This window comes from Macaca nemestrina, chromosome 14 (genome assembly GCF_043159975.1).
Source record: "Macaca nemestrina isolate mMacNem1 chromosome 14, mMacNem.hap1, whole genome shotgun sequence".
Lineage (NCBI taxonomy): Eukaryota > Metazoa > Chordata > Mammalia > Primates > Cercopithecidae > Macaca > Macaca nemestrina.
This window is the reverse complement of record NC_092138.1, coordinates 43,912,224-43,928,602: the sequence shown is the minus strand read 5'-3', so window position 1 is coordinate 43,928,602 and position 16,379 is coordinate 43,912,224. Positions and strand designations below refer to the sequence as shown.

General features: G+C 33.4%; 1 protein-coding gene across 27 annotated transcripts in view; it reads left to right on the top strand.

Annotated features, from left to right (window-relative positions):
* The window catches only part of LOC105489095 (nuclear factor I B), a 240,750-nt gene that overhangs the window by 207,563 nt on the left and 16,808 nt on the right, over positions 1 to 16,379 (top strand). For 10 of the 27 annotated variants that reach the window (XM_011753770.3, XM_071077789.1, XM_011753766.3 and 7 more), the window contains 2 exons: positions 2,277 to 2,359; positions 12,846 to 12,934. The exons of 6 other annotated variants lie outside the window; for them this stretch is intronic. In XM_011753770.3, coding sequence (XP_011752072.1) covers positions 2,277 to 2,359; positions 12,846 to 12,934 — 172 coding nt within the window. 11 more of the 27 variants (XM_071077792.1, XM_011753776.2, XM_071077794.1 and 8 more) reach the window with 5 other exon arrangements.

Below are 16,379 nucleotides of genomic sequence, written 5' to 3'. Positions count from 1 at the left end.
TGGAGCTGGAATGTACAAATTGGTGAAGTAGAATGGATAAAGCTATGGAATTGGTGGAATTAGCCTGCACCTCACCAATTATACAGATATCTTAAATTCAAATATTTTATTTTTCTTTCTTAGAGCAAGAAAATCCCCATGATCTTGAAATTTCCATGTGAATCAGAGACAATCAGAGGCATGCACTACTGGCTCTTTCTCAGCCATTGGAAAGATGCTCTTTTTTTTTTTTTAATGGTTTCTAAAAGACTACAAAGGAACCCTATAAGAAAAATGGACAATACTTTGTACAGTGAATTCAGCATTTCTTTCTCAAAATTCATGAGTCCTGTAAATTAATAAGTTCCTATAGGCTTGTAATACCCATCAGTAATTCTTAATGCTTAGAACACTTCCCTGAATGCACAGATGGATGCGACCCACTCAGGAAAATCTAAAAATTATTTTGTTCTAAAAGTTTGCTATGTGCATTACAGTCACCAAAACACTAAGTACTAATTTTAAAAGTGGATGTCTTGACATCTTTGAGCAAGCAATGTCAGCAATTTAAATAAAAGCACATAGAAAACAGATTTTTTTTTAAAGTAGTTGAAAGATTATCACAGGATAAATGATCAAAACCAAGTTCTAGAAACTCTGATGCCTACTCTTACAAAGTTATTAATAGAAGAGATTCAGGAGAGGATCAGACCCAAATGATCACAGCTCACTTATGGGAGTACCCTCAGCCTGTTTGTTAATGAATTGTTTTTATACTTACATACAGGTTGTTCAAAAAGGGATCTGATTTGACTAGTAAAATTACAAAATATTCAAAAGGAATATCTTGGTTGTATAAAGATGGCTGCATCAGTCCATTTTCCACTCCTACATAAAAGAAACATAGTGAGTAGTTTTTCTTTCCTATAAACAAGCTTGTAGCTCCAGTTTCCTAGGCACCACCAGTAATAAAAGGCTGATCATTGAATTGATACAGTAGTATGGTTAAAGAAAACACAGAAGCCAAGGAAAGCTCTTCCTCATAGTTGAAAAGAAAAAGCAGCATAGATTTGGTGCTCTTCTGTAAGGGTGAGGCTCCTCTCCGGCTGTCTGTGAGGTGTGGTGAATTCCAGAGACTTGGAGCTTGAGTAAGGATCACTGGTTGCTGATGACTGCCTTGCATGGCCCCTTATTCAGGAGCAATTAAAATATGAATTGTGAGCATCTTCACTGTTTTTAAAAAGTTGACCTAAAAAAGCTTCCATGGATCAAATTCTGCAGTCCTTTAAATGAACAAGGCAGAATTAATATATTGGTTTTAGAAAGCCAGCCCATTTAAAATGAAGCCTGGATTCTTCATTAATCTGGTGGTTTTAAACCAAACAGTGTAGCTTTCTTCACAACAATAAAGGTAATATATGGTAATATGGAGCAGTGGGATTGCCTAATTCTGGGATGATACCTTACTCCTTTCCTTGTGAAAAATAACAAAAGTCTTTAGGAGTAGCTCCCTATTCATTTTTTGTGTGTATGTGTATGTGAAAAATTTACTCTCTACCAAAAAGCAAAAAGCAATTGTACAAAAAGTACTTGCAAATGAGACTCTAACAATATAAGGAATAGTCACCATATATACTTACTACCTAGTGGCCAACTATTTAAAGGGTGCATCAGCTTCCTTCCTGGATCAATTACAAGAAATTGATTTTTGTATTTGTGCTAATGGGAAATATTTTTTTCAAAAACATTCCTATCAGACTGGAGGCCATTTTCACAAGTAAAATACCGAGCTAATTCATTCTACATGATATAGGCTCCTCCTTCATGATAGTAAGATTTGATTTCCTTTTTAGCAAGACTTAAGTAAGACATTTTCCATCCCATATCATTAAGCACATCTGCTTAAATTCCATCATTAAAAACTGTCACTTTTTCCTGGTGGACTTTCAGTCTGCTTTACATTTAGAATCATATACCATCATTGATTATTTCATATTAGACAACTAATATCTGGTGAAAAAGTACAGCAGGACAGTTACTACAGCATGTAAGTGTGAGACACCCACACTGAAGTATGAGATCTGCTTTACTGGATAGATTTTTTAGGGGGAATAAACTAGTTGATTTGAAATCAATTATTATTTCTTTTCTATCACTTGGTATTTACTTAGAAGAGAAATGAAGACACTTTTTTTTTTGGTTGCAAATCCCACTTCTCTGGGTTTCTTATACATGGACAGGGTGTTCGTTCTGATAGTTCACAATTTTTATCTTTGTTTTTGTTCTTCCTTAATCAGCCTACACAGCCTCAGGCACATCTCAAGCCAATCGATATGTGGGACTAAGCCCAAGAGACCCATCCTTCCTACATCAGCAACAGGTGGGCAAGTTTCACCCAGGTGTGACGGTGTAGCCACGCTTTCGCTTCCGTGCTTCTCCATGTTGCCTCTCAGATCTGGACTCAGAAGGGGGCTCCCGGGGTTTCTGAGACCAAAACTGATCATTTCATTTCCCAGAATTTTTTCTCATTGATCCTTTGTTTCTCACCTCTTTGAGCAGAGTTTCTCAAATTGGCTCATGACCTTTTCCATCTCTGTAGCATATATTGATAACATCCATGAGTAATAGTGTTTCAGCCAAAGTGTATTTTTCTCAGTCTCATTGGCTATTGAGAACTTCCTAGACTATAGCTTTCAAAGACAAAAACTGCAAACTGTTTTAAAAGCCAACTAGAATAGAAGCAGTATATAATTCGAGTTTTTGAGTGATTTCGTATTTTCCAGATGTTTTGCTCTTCACATTTGTATTTTAGTCCAAGATGATGAGTTATGAAGCTAAAATCTCAGGCGACACTTCATTCCTATTTTAATAGCTTTAAATTGGTTTACTGATTTCAGATGTGATAAAACACTTTTTTTGGTTCTGCTTTCTTACATCATTTATGTTTCTAGTCGCATTTTAAATTTCACATCTCATTAATGCTGTAAATTTAATGCAAATGAAGTGTTTACCCAAACTGTGAAAATATACAGCCAGGATTAATGGTGACTTATAAACAAATCAACCACAGTCAAAAGCATGGACCATACCAGTGTAGAAATCCCACAGTTCTAGTTACAGGATAACAGAAATAATTCTAAACAGTTCCAAATTTAAATATATTTTATGATGCATATGTTTGCTGCTCTCAAGTTATGATAGCAGAGCAGTTTGAAATTAACAGTATGCAAAATATTACATAGGGGAAAATTAGGCTATAATAAATAATAAAGAGCTGGTGTTAACTAACTTGCTCTATATTTATAAATTGCCTGTGCATATATGAGTTTTTGTATAGGTAGTAAGATACTTTTGCCCACTTCGTTCTAGATCTGTTCACCTCACATACCCTTGTTGTGGCCTACCTCAACTCTGCTTGGTGTAGAGTTCTCAAGTCCTTTCCAGTTGCAGCCCAAGGGGGCAGACTGCATATTAAAGGTCACCACATGCAGAGCTCAGAGAAAATCATAAAGATGATAGCTTATTCAGGATACTTGATGTTTTGCCAGGTTTAAAAAAAGCAAAACAAAATAAACCAAAAGAGTGAGAACTAACTGAAAACATCTGTACACAGTTATGAAAATACCAAATAATAATTAGTGGTTTTGCCAGCCATTGGCTTTTCAACATAATTCTCTGGAATGTTGCTTTTTTTTTTCCACCTCTAAAATTGCTATAATATGAAATGAGTTATAATTACTATAATATGGTTCTATTTGACAAATGTATGTGTCCATTGTATTTTTTAAAAATCATATGCAGGATGTATAGGTTTGGAAACTTGTTCTTTTAAAAATCATTACACATATTCTCAGGAATACTTTTCTCATGGGACTTGCATTATTCTTTATGACACATCTCTAATTTCCAGTTAATTTTTAATTCATAAAACATGCCTCCATTATTTAAACCTTTAACCCCAAATGCTAGTTAGAATACTCTAACCAGTTCCATGTATTTTGAGGCAGCCTTCCTCCTCCACTACCCTAACCTATGGCAGCTTTAATTTTCTTACTCCTTATGATAAATGTTGAAACCTCATGTAATTATGATTACAAAAGTCCGTTAATATAAGAGTTACTTCTCCTTTCACATATCTAAAAATACATCAAGAAAACTTAACAAGCATCATGAAAATATGAATTTTAATGTAGATAGCATTCTGGCACATGATATATTTTAAAAACTATGAGTTCTAGAACTATAAACTATTTTAAAATCAAAGAAGACAGCCACTTATTTAAGTGGACAACATTGAATCAAGACCACTTACAATATGAATACCTTTTGTTCAGTCAACTATGGTTAATACTTATGGAATACATGATATATATTAATCCTTGGAAGCAAACAAAACCCCATATGTTCTTTATAGCTAAAAATGTTAAATACCATGTAGATAGATAATTTGTCCTCTATATGTAATAAAAGAGTTAGTGCTTTTTAATTGAAGAAGCACATGTATGGTTTATTTTATAATGAACTCCAGCTTTGAGGCATGCAGAAAATACCTATAAATGCATATCTTGCTATAGATGTATAGTAGTAAACTAAGGCTAGAGTCAAAAGCCTATTCATTTTAGCTTTTCAAATTTTAAAAGAATTATAGAAATGAAGTTTTATGTTTACTATCCAGGAAAAAAGAGACAGAAATAGTTTAAATGACTTCAGCAAAGATTATTCTTTCCTACAGTAGAAATGAGATTGATTTACTGTGTCCTTTCATTACTTTGCAAAGATTTAAAAGAGACTACTCTTCTAGAGGCAGTTTCTCAATGCATTTGGTTTAAAGCACTCAATGATGAATGAAAAGGAAAATCAAGGGGTACATGAAATAAAGGTAATCAATCATGTTATATTAGCTAGAAGAAATTCAAAATTAGAAAGGCAGTGCTTTAGTCTGAGAGGCTTCTTTTAAACATTCCCTATAGCCTTTAATATACATGACCCTTTAAGAATAAATATCGTCACCAGGTACATTCTTCAGTTCATGGTGGCTGCTTTGTAAAGATCTATCCTTTTAGATTATGAAAAGTACTGATGTGTAGTTTTGAATGTTGTTTTTTTCTTAGAAAAGAACTTCAATACAGTCTACATAAATTAGAGTTAATGATAAATTTAAAGTGGTTGTGTAATTTTGACTATTTTATAAATAATCTTTCCACAAGATGATACTACAGTGGAGTTTCCAATATGGTCATTTTCTAATACATAAGCATACTAGCATTATCAAATTAAGATGAAAAGCTTTATAATGTTAAAATGAACCCTGTACTTCACCTGTAAGAGTAATACATTCATATTGTCAAATCTGAATACTAAAAGTATACACTTTTATATCATTTACTTGGTACACAGACAATTGTTATTAGTAATTATACATCTTTTTGCTCCTTTTTATAATAATTATTGCTGATGACATTGGTTGCTAACTGCTTGGGAATACTAGTTTATTCTGACTGGAAGGAAGTTCACCTATCATTGAAAATAGATCTCATTTGAATCTAAAAATAAATTCACATAGTCATGAAGACTATTTCAAAAAGGTTCATGTAAACCAGTTGATAATCTGCCATTAAAAATAATCCTGTCTAATCAGTCATAACAGTCAGCACCATACCAGCTGATCAGTATTTGACTTTAGACTTTTTTCTTTATCTCTTAACACAATCTTGAATCCTTTTCAAGTTTAGAACTAGTCTGTCTTTGGGATTATTGGCTTAGTTATTGCATTTGCTATTGGCATGGGGGAAATCTTAAAATCAGAACTTCAACTGGAGCTTCATTCTTCTTTTCTATTGGAAGATGGTTTTGGTGGCTTGAAGAACTCATGGGTCCTGCTTTGGCAAACTGAACTCATTAGTCTCTGCTGAGAAATGTCTTTTTATGGTTTGGAACATTTTCAGAAATGTGGAACACCCCCCCTCCTGCGACTTAACTTCATAGAAGTTTAGTAAAATGTAGTATATCCTTTTCTCTCTCATACGTTATAATTCATGAACACATTGTGCAAATTCATTATGATAGGAAATGAAGGAACCACATTTCCCAAATTTTATCTCCCTGAGAAAATGGGAGCTATCAGAGTGTTGGATGTTGCTTAGAAAATATAGAAATTATTTTATAATTCAGTATAACGATTTTAGCATGGATGAATAATATGAGACAACTTACTTGAATTAGCACCAGTTTCTTATCTGGTCAACCTCATAGTGAGTTGCTAATTTCAGGCCTCCTTCCTTTGCTATCATAGAAAGTTTGGTAGTATTAATAAAAGAGAATCTGGCTAATTTGATTATCACCATTACTTTTGAGTCTAAGGTCATAATAGGAGCGTAAATTATTACTGTTGTACATCAACATATATTTAAAAATCTCATTGTAAGTTGGAAATAAAAGTTTGCAGCTAAGAAGCTTCTTGTTTAGAAATAAAATTTCACCATTCGAACAAGCCATTAAAGTACATATTAATTTTTGATGTATATTTGAGATTTCAATTGAATAAATTAGGAGCCCACTTTTGCCTTCCCTAAGTGAGGCAATAAAGTCAAGTAAAGTCTAGTTTATAAGAAATCAGTCTTATTTTCATAATCTCAAATTATAATATCCTGACTATACATATATTACCTATAATAAGAGCTAATGAATCAGTGGCCTGATCAATTCAGGTCTTTGCATTACTTCTCACAATTGCATGGATTTTATTGGTGCTTGGGCTTCAGCATGTTACATCTCTTGCATGACTATATAATGCTGTTATTTGAATTTCAATTACTCGTTTAGTTTATATTTAAATTGTTTCAACACTTTTCTTATACACTTTTGTTTTTAAAACTAGAATTTGAAAGTACTTCTCATTGCACTGAAAATTTCTGTTACACAAAATGGCCTTTTTAAGAAATTACCTCTGTAGGATTTTTTAAAAAATAAGATATTAGTTTAAATCTTCTTATAATATTTGTCGTGGCAAATGGCAAAGCCAAAGCTTGGTACTGCCACTGGAAAGGTAGTCATTTATTAGAGGCAAGCAATTAAAAGGACACAAGTGGACTATCAACAAACTTTTCAATACAGTCAGGAAGCAGGCTATCAACACTTGGGCTGTTCTTATTGTGTCTGTTATCATAATTGACAGCTTGACGTAAAACGCTATCACATGACTTCTGGGTAGGTATGTAAGTGGATAAGAGGTCACTTTTCACGTATGCTAGCTTGAAAGGAAACACATTTAAAGGAAGTTTCAGTCGAAATAATGGCTATGCAAATGTTTAGCTCTTTCGCTAGTTCTTAAATTCAAAAAATTCTTCTATTGTCTGTCTTTTGTCATTCACTGGTTTGTTCACTTACCTTTACTGGGAATCAAAGACTAATATCCAGAAAAGCTGTTCTAATTGATGTAAAAGTAAAATTAAGTTTTATGTAACCTTAAATTTTAATCAACAAAAACACAAGTAAAAAATTATCTTCTTTTCTGAAAATATTAACTTAAAAAAAATCTAAGTTGAATCAGGGAGGTAGAGGGAATTCTGAAGGTTATATTTACAGATAACTTAGCTTTAAATATTCTTGAGCTGCACATGAAGGACAGGGTAGGAAAGGAACAATGACAGGCAACTGGTATAGTGGGTGAGAACCAGGGATTAGGAGTCAGAAGGTGTGAGTTTTAGTGTTGATGTGACAGGGCATTTCTAACCTTGGACAAGTCCTTAAACCTTGGAAAGGAAAATGAAGAGGTTGAACTTCATGAGCTCCAAAGTCCCTTAAAGCCTTAAAATTTACAAGTTATAGTAGCTTCTAATGGGAAAAAAAATTCATTTTCTAATACTCATCTTATGATTTATGGTTTATAATGTTTATTCTGCTCATGGACTATGCATACTCATTTAAGTTAATTCTACTTCTGCTAATTAAATTAAATATCAAGAAACATGGGTTTCAGAAATTGGCTTTAGAAGTGACTTTTAAGATATGAGGATGATCTTGAGTATCTTTCTTTTTTCTTGTTTTGGTTTTTTCTTTTTTTTTTTTTTTTTTTTTTGCATGTGTTACATGTGAAACATACAACACAATTTTATTCTGACCATTTTTCTTGTTCATACCATTCCTTCAGAGGTTACATAGTATTCATCCAGAGACCATTTAATTTGCTCCATGTAGGTAATTAATAATAGCAATAAAATAAAATTCTCCTAATCCAAAGTATTAATATTGCAGTGTTAATCCTTTTGAGCATCTGTCTTCCCCCGCAAAAAGAACCTCCACCCCTCAAAAATCTGTTTCCTTGAGGGTCTGGAGAAATGAAGAAACACAAGAAAACATAAAACATACCTTTCAAGGTGTTCTCCTGAGGGTCATTGTAAACTTAAAAAAAAAAAGTGAGAAGGTAAATTTGCCTGTGTTGATTGTTCTGTTCACAGTTTAATGGTTTATTGGTTCAATAGAGATTTGTTGTCATCATAGGAACTGTTAGTACATCAGCCTGTTTGCTGAGTCTAGCAAAGTAGAACATTTTGCTTACCTTCTTTCTTTTGTTCCCAAAGCTAATTGCTGTGCATTTAACAAAAGACCCTGTTAATAACAAAGGAGAACCCCCATTTGAATAAACAAACTATTAGTCTGAAGTCACAAGCAATATTAATTCTTTATGGTTATCTGCTACTTACATGATTATTTGAGTATAGTTTAGGAAAGGATAATGATCCAAATCTTAGGTGTTTCCCCTTTATGTAGCCATTTGAGAGGAGCCAGATGGCCCCTATCCTTTTACTTTTTTTCTTTGAAGCAATCTGATTTGAGTTGGGCCAGGAACAAGGTTCTCCTTCCAGAGACCATAGAACTCCACCCTAAGAACATGCAGTGAAAACTTCACCTTCACTTCTTCCTTAGTTGTTTAAACTGTTCCAACCTTACCCCTTTACTGATAGCTTTTTTGAAAGATAATCTTACTTTCTTACTTCACCTTTTGTTTGGTTTTGAAATTCTGGGCATTTTCTCGACAATAGAATTTCGTATTGGTACCTGCATATAAATTAAAGGATTAAAATGATTTATATGAGTGCATTTTTGTAAGGATATGCATATGATCAGTTCTTTTTTAGAGTCTATATTGTTACAAAAATAAGTATTGTTCCCCACCTCCACATAAAAACAGATAATTCTAACAGACTAAATTTCTAACCTGAGTGGCACTTGGTATTTTAAATTTGATTACTATTGAGAGAAAAAAGCAATTTCCTATTTCTTAATGAAAAATACTTGGAAAAATTTTTAGAGCGTTCTTAAAGCTTTGAACTTAGGAAAATTCTATATAAATGAAAGGCATGTATTTATGTGCCACTTAAAATTAAAGTTTTAAAATAAAAAAAGAGAATTTACAGCTGAATTATCTAACACTGATTCTGTCACAGGACAGAAACTAAGGAATCACCACCTCAAACTCAAAAAAGATTATCACCTATTATGTTAAACTTATTTAAAGACTAATGTAAAATTATTTTTTTATTAGGAAAACCGAATTACGCTAATGGCAAGAATATGTAACATGACCCCAAAAGAAGCTTAAATACGTGTAGTATTAACCTTTTAATATCTAGAGTCTGTTCAAAATTTGCTTGCTCAGGAATATCTTGGTCAAATAAGATTAGAAATTGATTTTCTTAGGAATTACTATCATGGAAATCTTTGGTGAATAAGTGATTTCTATTTTAATGATTTAATTGCTTCCTCCACCCATACCATCACTTTAAAATTTCGCTTTATCAGGGAGTTTGTTAGTTCCAAGATGCTTTATGACCAAGGTTTATTAATTGAAAAAAACCAACATGAAGAGAGAGGCTCTTGCTCCAGTAACCTGGCTTAAGTTATAGCGTGTCTTCTCAGGAACGTCAAGAAAGGTTGATAATGGTAGTGCACAATCTAAACAGATAAATAAATTTATAATATTTTACATTTTTAGTAACTAAAAGGAAATTCAATACTAATTAATATATTGCCAATTTCTTCGGCATTAAATTATTGCTAAATACATTTATTGTTTATTTTGTATGTACTTAAGCATATTTTTCCATTTGGGAGAAAATATTTCTATTGCATGTATCTTAAATAGATGATAATGAATAGCTGTAGTCAGGTTTATCCCCTTTGAGACTACTTTTAGAAAAGTCCCAAAATATGTTCATTTTTAAGTGTGCAGCATATGGTCAAAGATAGCCCACTTTACATTTTTTGGGGTGGTAAAACAGACAGACAAAATATTAGCAACATTAACAACAAAAAAACTAACTAATTTACAATACATCCTTCTGAGGAGATGTGGTCCTGCAGTTGTCTATGGGACAATAAGCCAATCACTGAGTGGTATTTAGATTCCCCTGGCTTTGTGAAAGCATATTATTTTTCTAAAAACTTCTCCAACCTAAATTGAGAGCCCCATAGATACTAATCTGAAGTTAATAATTAACACAATTAATGTGTTATACCTAAATATACATCTCCCCTCTTCTGAATGTTTGATTCAAAACTAGCATTTTCACTAGCCAGGCAACATAGCAAGATCTTGTCTCTACAATTAAAAAAAAAAAAAAATTAGCCAGGCATGGTGGCCCGAACCTGTAGTCCCAGCTACTCAGGAGGCTGAGGTGGGAGGATCACTTGATCCCTGGAGGTTGAGGCTGCAGTGAACCATGATCGTACCAGTGAACTCCAGTCTGGGCAACAGAGGGAAAGCCTGTCTCAAAAAACAAACCAAATAAAACTTAAACAAAACCCTTCCATTTTCATTGACTACAGTAGAATCAGTAAGTGATTAATCAATAACATTATTGTTGTACAAAACCAAGTTTCTTGAACTGTTTTTTGATTGTTTTCATTGTACTTTTAAAACTTGTATTTTTAAATAGACCATTGTTTTACTGTAAAAAACAAAACAGAAAACAATTTGCCCCATCACACTAAATTTGATTAGACAACCCATTTTGGGGACTTTTAAGAAATCTTGCCATGTTGCTTCCCACTAGACTGAACACATTTACTTCTTTGAAATGTTCAAAGTATGTCATTTGATGTAAAACAAAGCAAGTATACTTTTTTTTCCTTTATGCGAGTATTTTGGTCCATTTTAAGAATATTTATGACCGGGTACCATGGCTTATACCTGTAATCCCAGCACTTTAGGAGGCCGAGGTGGGTGGATCACTCGAGGTCAGGAGTTTGAGACCAGCCTGGCCAAAATGGCAAAACCCCATCTCTACTAACAAAAATTAACTAGGCATGGTGGCGCACTCCTGTAATCCCAGCTACTTGGGAAGCTGAGGCAGGAGAATTGCTTGAACTTGGGAGGCGGAAGTTGCAGTAAACTGAGATGGCGCCACTGCATCCTAGTTTGGGTGGTGAAATGAGACTATGTCTCAAAAAAAAAAAAGAATATTTATTTTTCTTTCTAATTTATTTACTGATTTATGACTTCTTTATGACATATATCCTGAGCAGAATCTACATGTCTATCAATCTGTTGATCTATCTATGTATATGCAGGGAATTTTTTCAGTTCTTTAGATCATAAAATCACTTTTACTTGAAATCCTGAAATATGCAAATAATTAAAACACATGGTTTGGAAATTTTAGCTAGTATTTTTGGAGCCTCATAGATCTACAGAAAAATGAGCAAAAACTATCTTTCTAAAACTCCTGAATCACTATTACTTAGTGTGTGCAGAAGCTCGAGAGTCTAAAAGGGAAAGTGAAGATTCTTAATAGCATATTTTTTTGGACCATAACATTATCAGAAATGTTTAAAATCGTTTATTATAAATTTTAGATTATGATAATTTATGGTATTTTGGTTCCAGTCATCATCTGGAAATTCTCACTGAAAAGCAGCAAACAAGGTTTAGTGGATTACTGTGCAGAAGTCATCTTTTCAGTGTAAGATGCTGTTAATTTACAGTGTGGCCATCTGAAGGTTAAAAACTGTGATTTTCTAGTGTGTTCCCCCCCCCAACCAGATAAGTTTACTTTCTTAAGAATAAAAATAAGCAATATATCTTTTCAATAAATCTGCTAGCACTGTAGGGCAGCTGTTAACCAAGCAGAGCTGGATAGGGTTACTCGAACAGTCTCTGAAGGGCAGAGCTGATGATTCGGAGATCTGGGAAGAATTTGTTTCAGCTTGTATTCAGTGCATTCCTCACTTTCTTCAGATGTAGTAAAGTATTTTAAATGCCATTACTCTGAGTTTAAAATAAAACTAGAAATGGTTATCAACTCTTTCTAAACAATGCCAGTTTAAGCAAAACAAAATTAGTAAAAGGTTAAAACTGAAGACCTTGATGCTTCTAAACACAAGTTAGGGTGAATGTTTATAAGGTTGGCCTTTCTCCTCTAAACTGCATGTCTTCTATGTTTTGCAAACTGCATGCTTAAAGTTATTGATTATTTTATTCAGTGCAGATTATTTGGTGTGATGCATAGAAAAAAGCATTTTTATTTTCTTTCTAAAATATATCTCTCTATTGAACATTAACGTTTGCTTTTATTCCAGCTCAATTTGTACTCTAATAATGGCTAATTGTTATGTTCTAAGCACTTGTTTCTCTTGTATGCTTTAATTAATAGAGAAGCATATTGCAATAGCTTTTTCTAAAAAAGAGTCTAGGAATTTTGCTTTTCAAGAATAAGATTTTCTTTTGCTTTTTTTTTTTCTTTAAGTTGCCTCTTGGGAAAGTAAGGTTAATGCCATGTACAGTACTAGTTTGCATGTGTTCATTTAAATACTAAAAACTGTAGTACTGCTCGATCCATATCTGACTGCTAGGTTTCAATTGACAGCTGAGGATTTGTGACTGGACCATGAATCAAAACGGCAGGCATTTATACCCCAGTACCAGTGAGGATACATTGGGAATTACTTGGCAAAGGTAACATTTTAATTATTTCCAACCCTACACTTACACCTAAAAATTACATGAGCTATAGTGTTTGTTTTTAACCAGCTTTACAGAAAATATATGTTGAAAATTTAGTTGTTTTGGCTATGCCATTCTTCTTTCCCTGTCCTCCTCCTTTATTTCTTATGTAAATGGAACATCAAATTAAGTTGGGACTATAGTATATGCTTACTGATCATTGGAATTTTTTAATGCTATAAAATGTTTTCTACAATTTATAATATTTTTGGTCGGGGAGGGGGTGGAATGTGACATTTAGATTTTAGGACCTGAAAAGTGAAATCACAGCTTTAGCGAAGATTTTTCAGCTACCTGAGGATAAAGCATTGGTTTTCACGTTGTAGATTTTTCTTATTTTGACTCTTTCCCCTACTGCTAATTCTAAGCCATTTCACTATTCATTTTTTCCCCTGTTGGAGGGAAAAACTAGTAAAAAAAAATTTGGTTAGTCAATTTAACTGTTATTGACAGCACCCATACATTTCGGAGTAGGAAGACTGTTGGAATCAGTAGCTGAAGAAGGAATTTGTTAAAGTTTTAATTTCTGTTTGTATACTGCTGTGATTCATGGAAGATTGACTTTATTTGGTTGGCTGAGGAAGCTATTCTAAAACTTCATTTTCAAAACCAGTTCTGATATTGTTTCATGCATTGCCTTTAGAAAGTAAGCAATTCAAAGTCAGCTGCTTCTTATGTATCATTTATTTTATTTAAGAACAAATTGTGTCAGATTGACAAATTAAATAATTAGATTCATGGTATAATCATAAGTAATAAGAAATAAACATTGGCAGAAAAGAGTGAGGTAATCCCAGAAGGAGTTCACCAAGTAGAGTCAACATAATTTTCCAGCCCTGCTCTGATTGTAATCCTCCATTTACGGAAAGTGTCTATAGAAAGGTATATACTCAGATAGAGTTGTAGATCGTCTACTCATCTCTGTATTGGTTCACAGAAATTGCCAAAGAGTAGATTTTAAAGAATCAAAATAATTAAATGTCTACTTTAATTCAGATAAAAATTAAGGAAAAAATTCAGATTATGTTTTTAAAAACAATGACTTTTTATTAATTCACTACTGAATTGAATACCATGTGACTTTTCTTCTTGAAGATTGATATAACATCCACTTTTAAAAGGGATACAGTTTTACATATTGTGATTTTTTTCAACAAGATTGTATTCATCATCCCTTTTGAAAATAATAGAATATATGCTTATAAAAAGAAGATAAACTCAACGTAGGCATCTTATTCAAATAGCCTTTAACGATTAATAGTCGTAATTAAATTAAATTAAAGCATCTCATTAAAATATTCCAAATTAATATACATTTTAAAGTTAATTGAATTGAGTTTAATAACCTAATATTTCCATATTTTATTTAATAAAAGTTAATTGAATTTAATAACCTAATATTTCCATATTTTATTTAATAACTCTCTTATATTTCATGCTCTATCAGTTAACAAAATGGCTCATGTCTGCATACAAACTTACCATATTTACAAGAATTGCAAACCAGATGACATGCACTCATGTTTGTAAGTGCCCCTATAGCTGTGTGAACTTCCAAATCTATGGAATATTGATTGGCTTACTAAATCTAAAAATAGGATAGCACCTCTAAAGCATATTTGTAAATTGTTAGAGATTTAAAATATAACTTTACCTAGTTACTAGTAATTTTTTGAATAAAAAATTGATAGCCCATGGAAAGAGAAGGTGAGTGGGCAATAAATCTCACAACACATGTATTGGAGGAAATGAATCTGATGATTACACTCAGTTCTTAGGGCAGTATTGTTGCTGTTACAAATCCCCTTCCTGGTGAAAAATTGATGTGGTAATCAGTTTCAGGCCATAGTAAGTCAGAAAAATATTCAGAATTTATTTAGGTGAAATTTTTTTTCCCTCTCAAAAATAGTAACTTTTCTTTTGATTAGTAGGTAATGACATGTAGAATGGTCTTAATGATTCCAAAAGCTCTTTAAAAGGTATCTTGGTTTTTTTGGTTTTTGTTTTTTATTTTTTAGACAGTCTCACTTCCTCACCCAGGCTGGAGTGCAGTGGCACGATCTTGGCTCACTGCAACCTCTGCTTCCCAGGTTCAAGTGATTCTTATGCCTCAGCTACCAGAGTCGCTGGGATTACAGGCGTGCACTACCACGCCTGGCTAACTTTTGTATTTTTAGTACACGTCGGATTTCGCCATGTTGGCCAGGCTGGTCTGAAACTCCTGACTTCAAGTGATCTGCTCGCCTCGGCCTCCCAAAGTACTGAGATTACAGGCGTGAGCCACCACACCCAGCCAGTATCTTGGTTTGTTTCTTCTCTTTCTATCCTGATTCAGAAAGCACATAATTGATAATGGCAGCCATCACATTCTACATTCAACAGGTATTATTGAATCTGTGGGCTGTGATAAATGCTGTGGTGATTGAAATGCTCACAGTTCTTAAAATCTAGGTGTGATGCAATTCAGAATAAATAAATTCAAATGACACAGTTTGCTTTGCTTTGTTGCAGTTTTCAAAAATGGACACAACAGAGTTCATATTTGATAATACAAATAGCCCTTGTCTGTGGCATGACAGCTTATTCATCATTTAGAATTTATGACCTGTGTTTATTTTTAAAACTTTTTTTGAAAGAATTTTGAAAAAAGAAGTCATAAATGTCTGTAACACTAGCACTTTTAAGGGAGATAATAGACATCTAAAATCTTCAGGGCATAGCTATAGCTTTAGAATCATCTGAATAAGTTGAAAATATTTAAGAAATATAGGTCTATTCATCCAAAGAATTAAATAATTTGCCTTTGTCGCGATGGAATAAATAAAATATCACAGGTTATTTTTGTTGTGGTAGTTGCCTTTTAACAAAAGGCAATCCGTGGAGACTGTAGTAGAACAGGACAGAGCAAAAGGGGTGTTTTGGTTTTGCTTTATTTTGATTGATTGTTGTTTGCTGTCATTAAATTCTTTGTACAATCACTTTTCCATGGTCACCCTCTTTTCTGCTTTATACTAATTGCCCTGTTGAGGTGTTTCCATGTCAAACGCAGCTCTTGTCGGAACTGAAAATGGCAGTGCCAAGGGAGCTGTGCGAGTATAATCAAAGCTGGAAGATTTCCTCCACCCACCCCCAACCCCAAGGCCTAAGCATTCCCTTAGGAACCAAAGCTGACTCTTTGAGAAAGTTTTCACAGCCTTATTAGGTTACAACCCTGAAGGTGTTTTGTTGTTTTGACCTTAAAATTTTGTGAACTGTTTTGTGAACTGTGTGTGTGTGTGTGTGTGTGTGTACGCACACGCGTAGGAGTTGCTTGCACCTTGAGAGAGTCAATTTTTCTGCCTAAGTGAAAGGTCAGGAACTGCAGTTAACCCAGAGTAAGATACTGGTTTCATGAAGG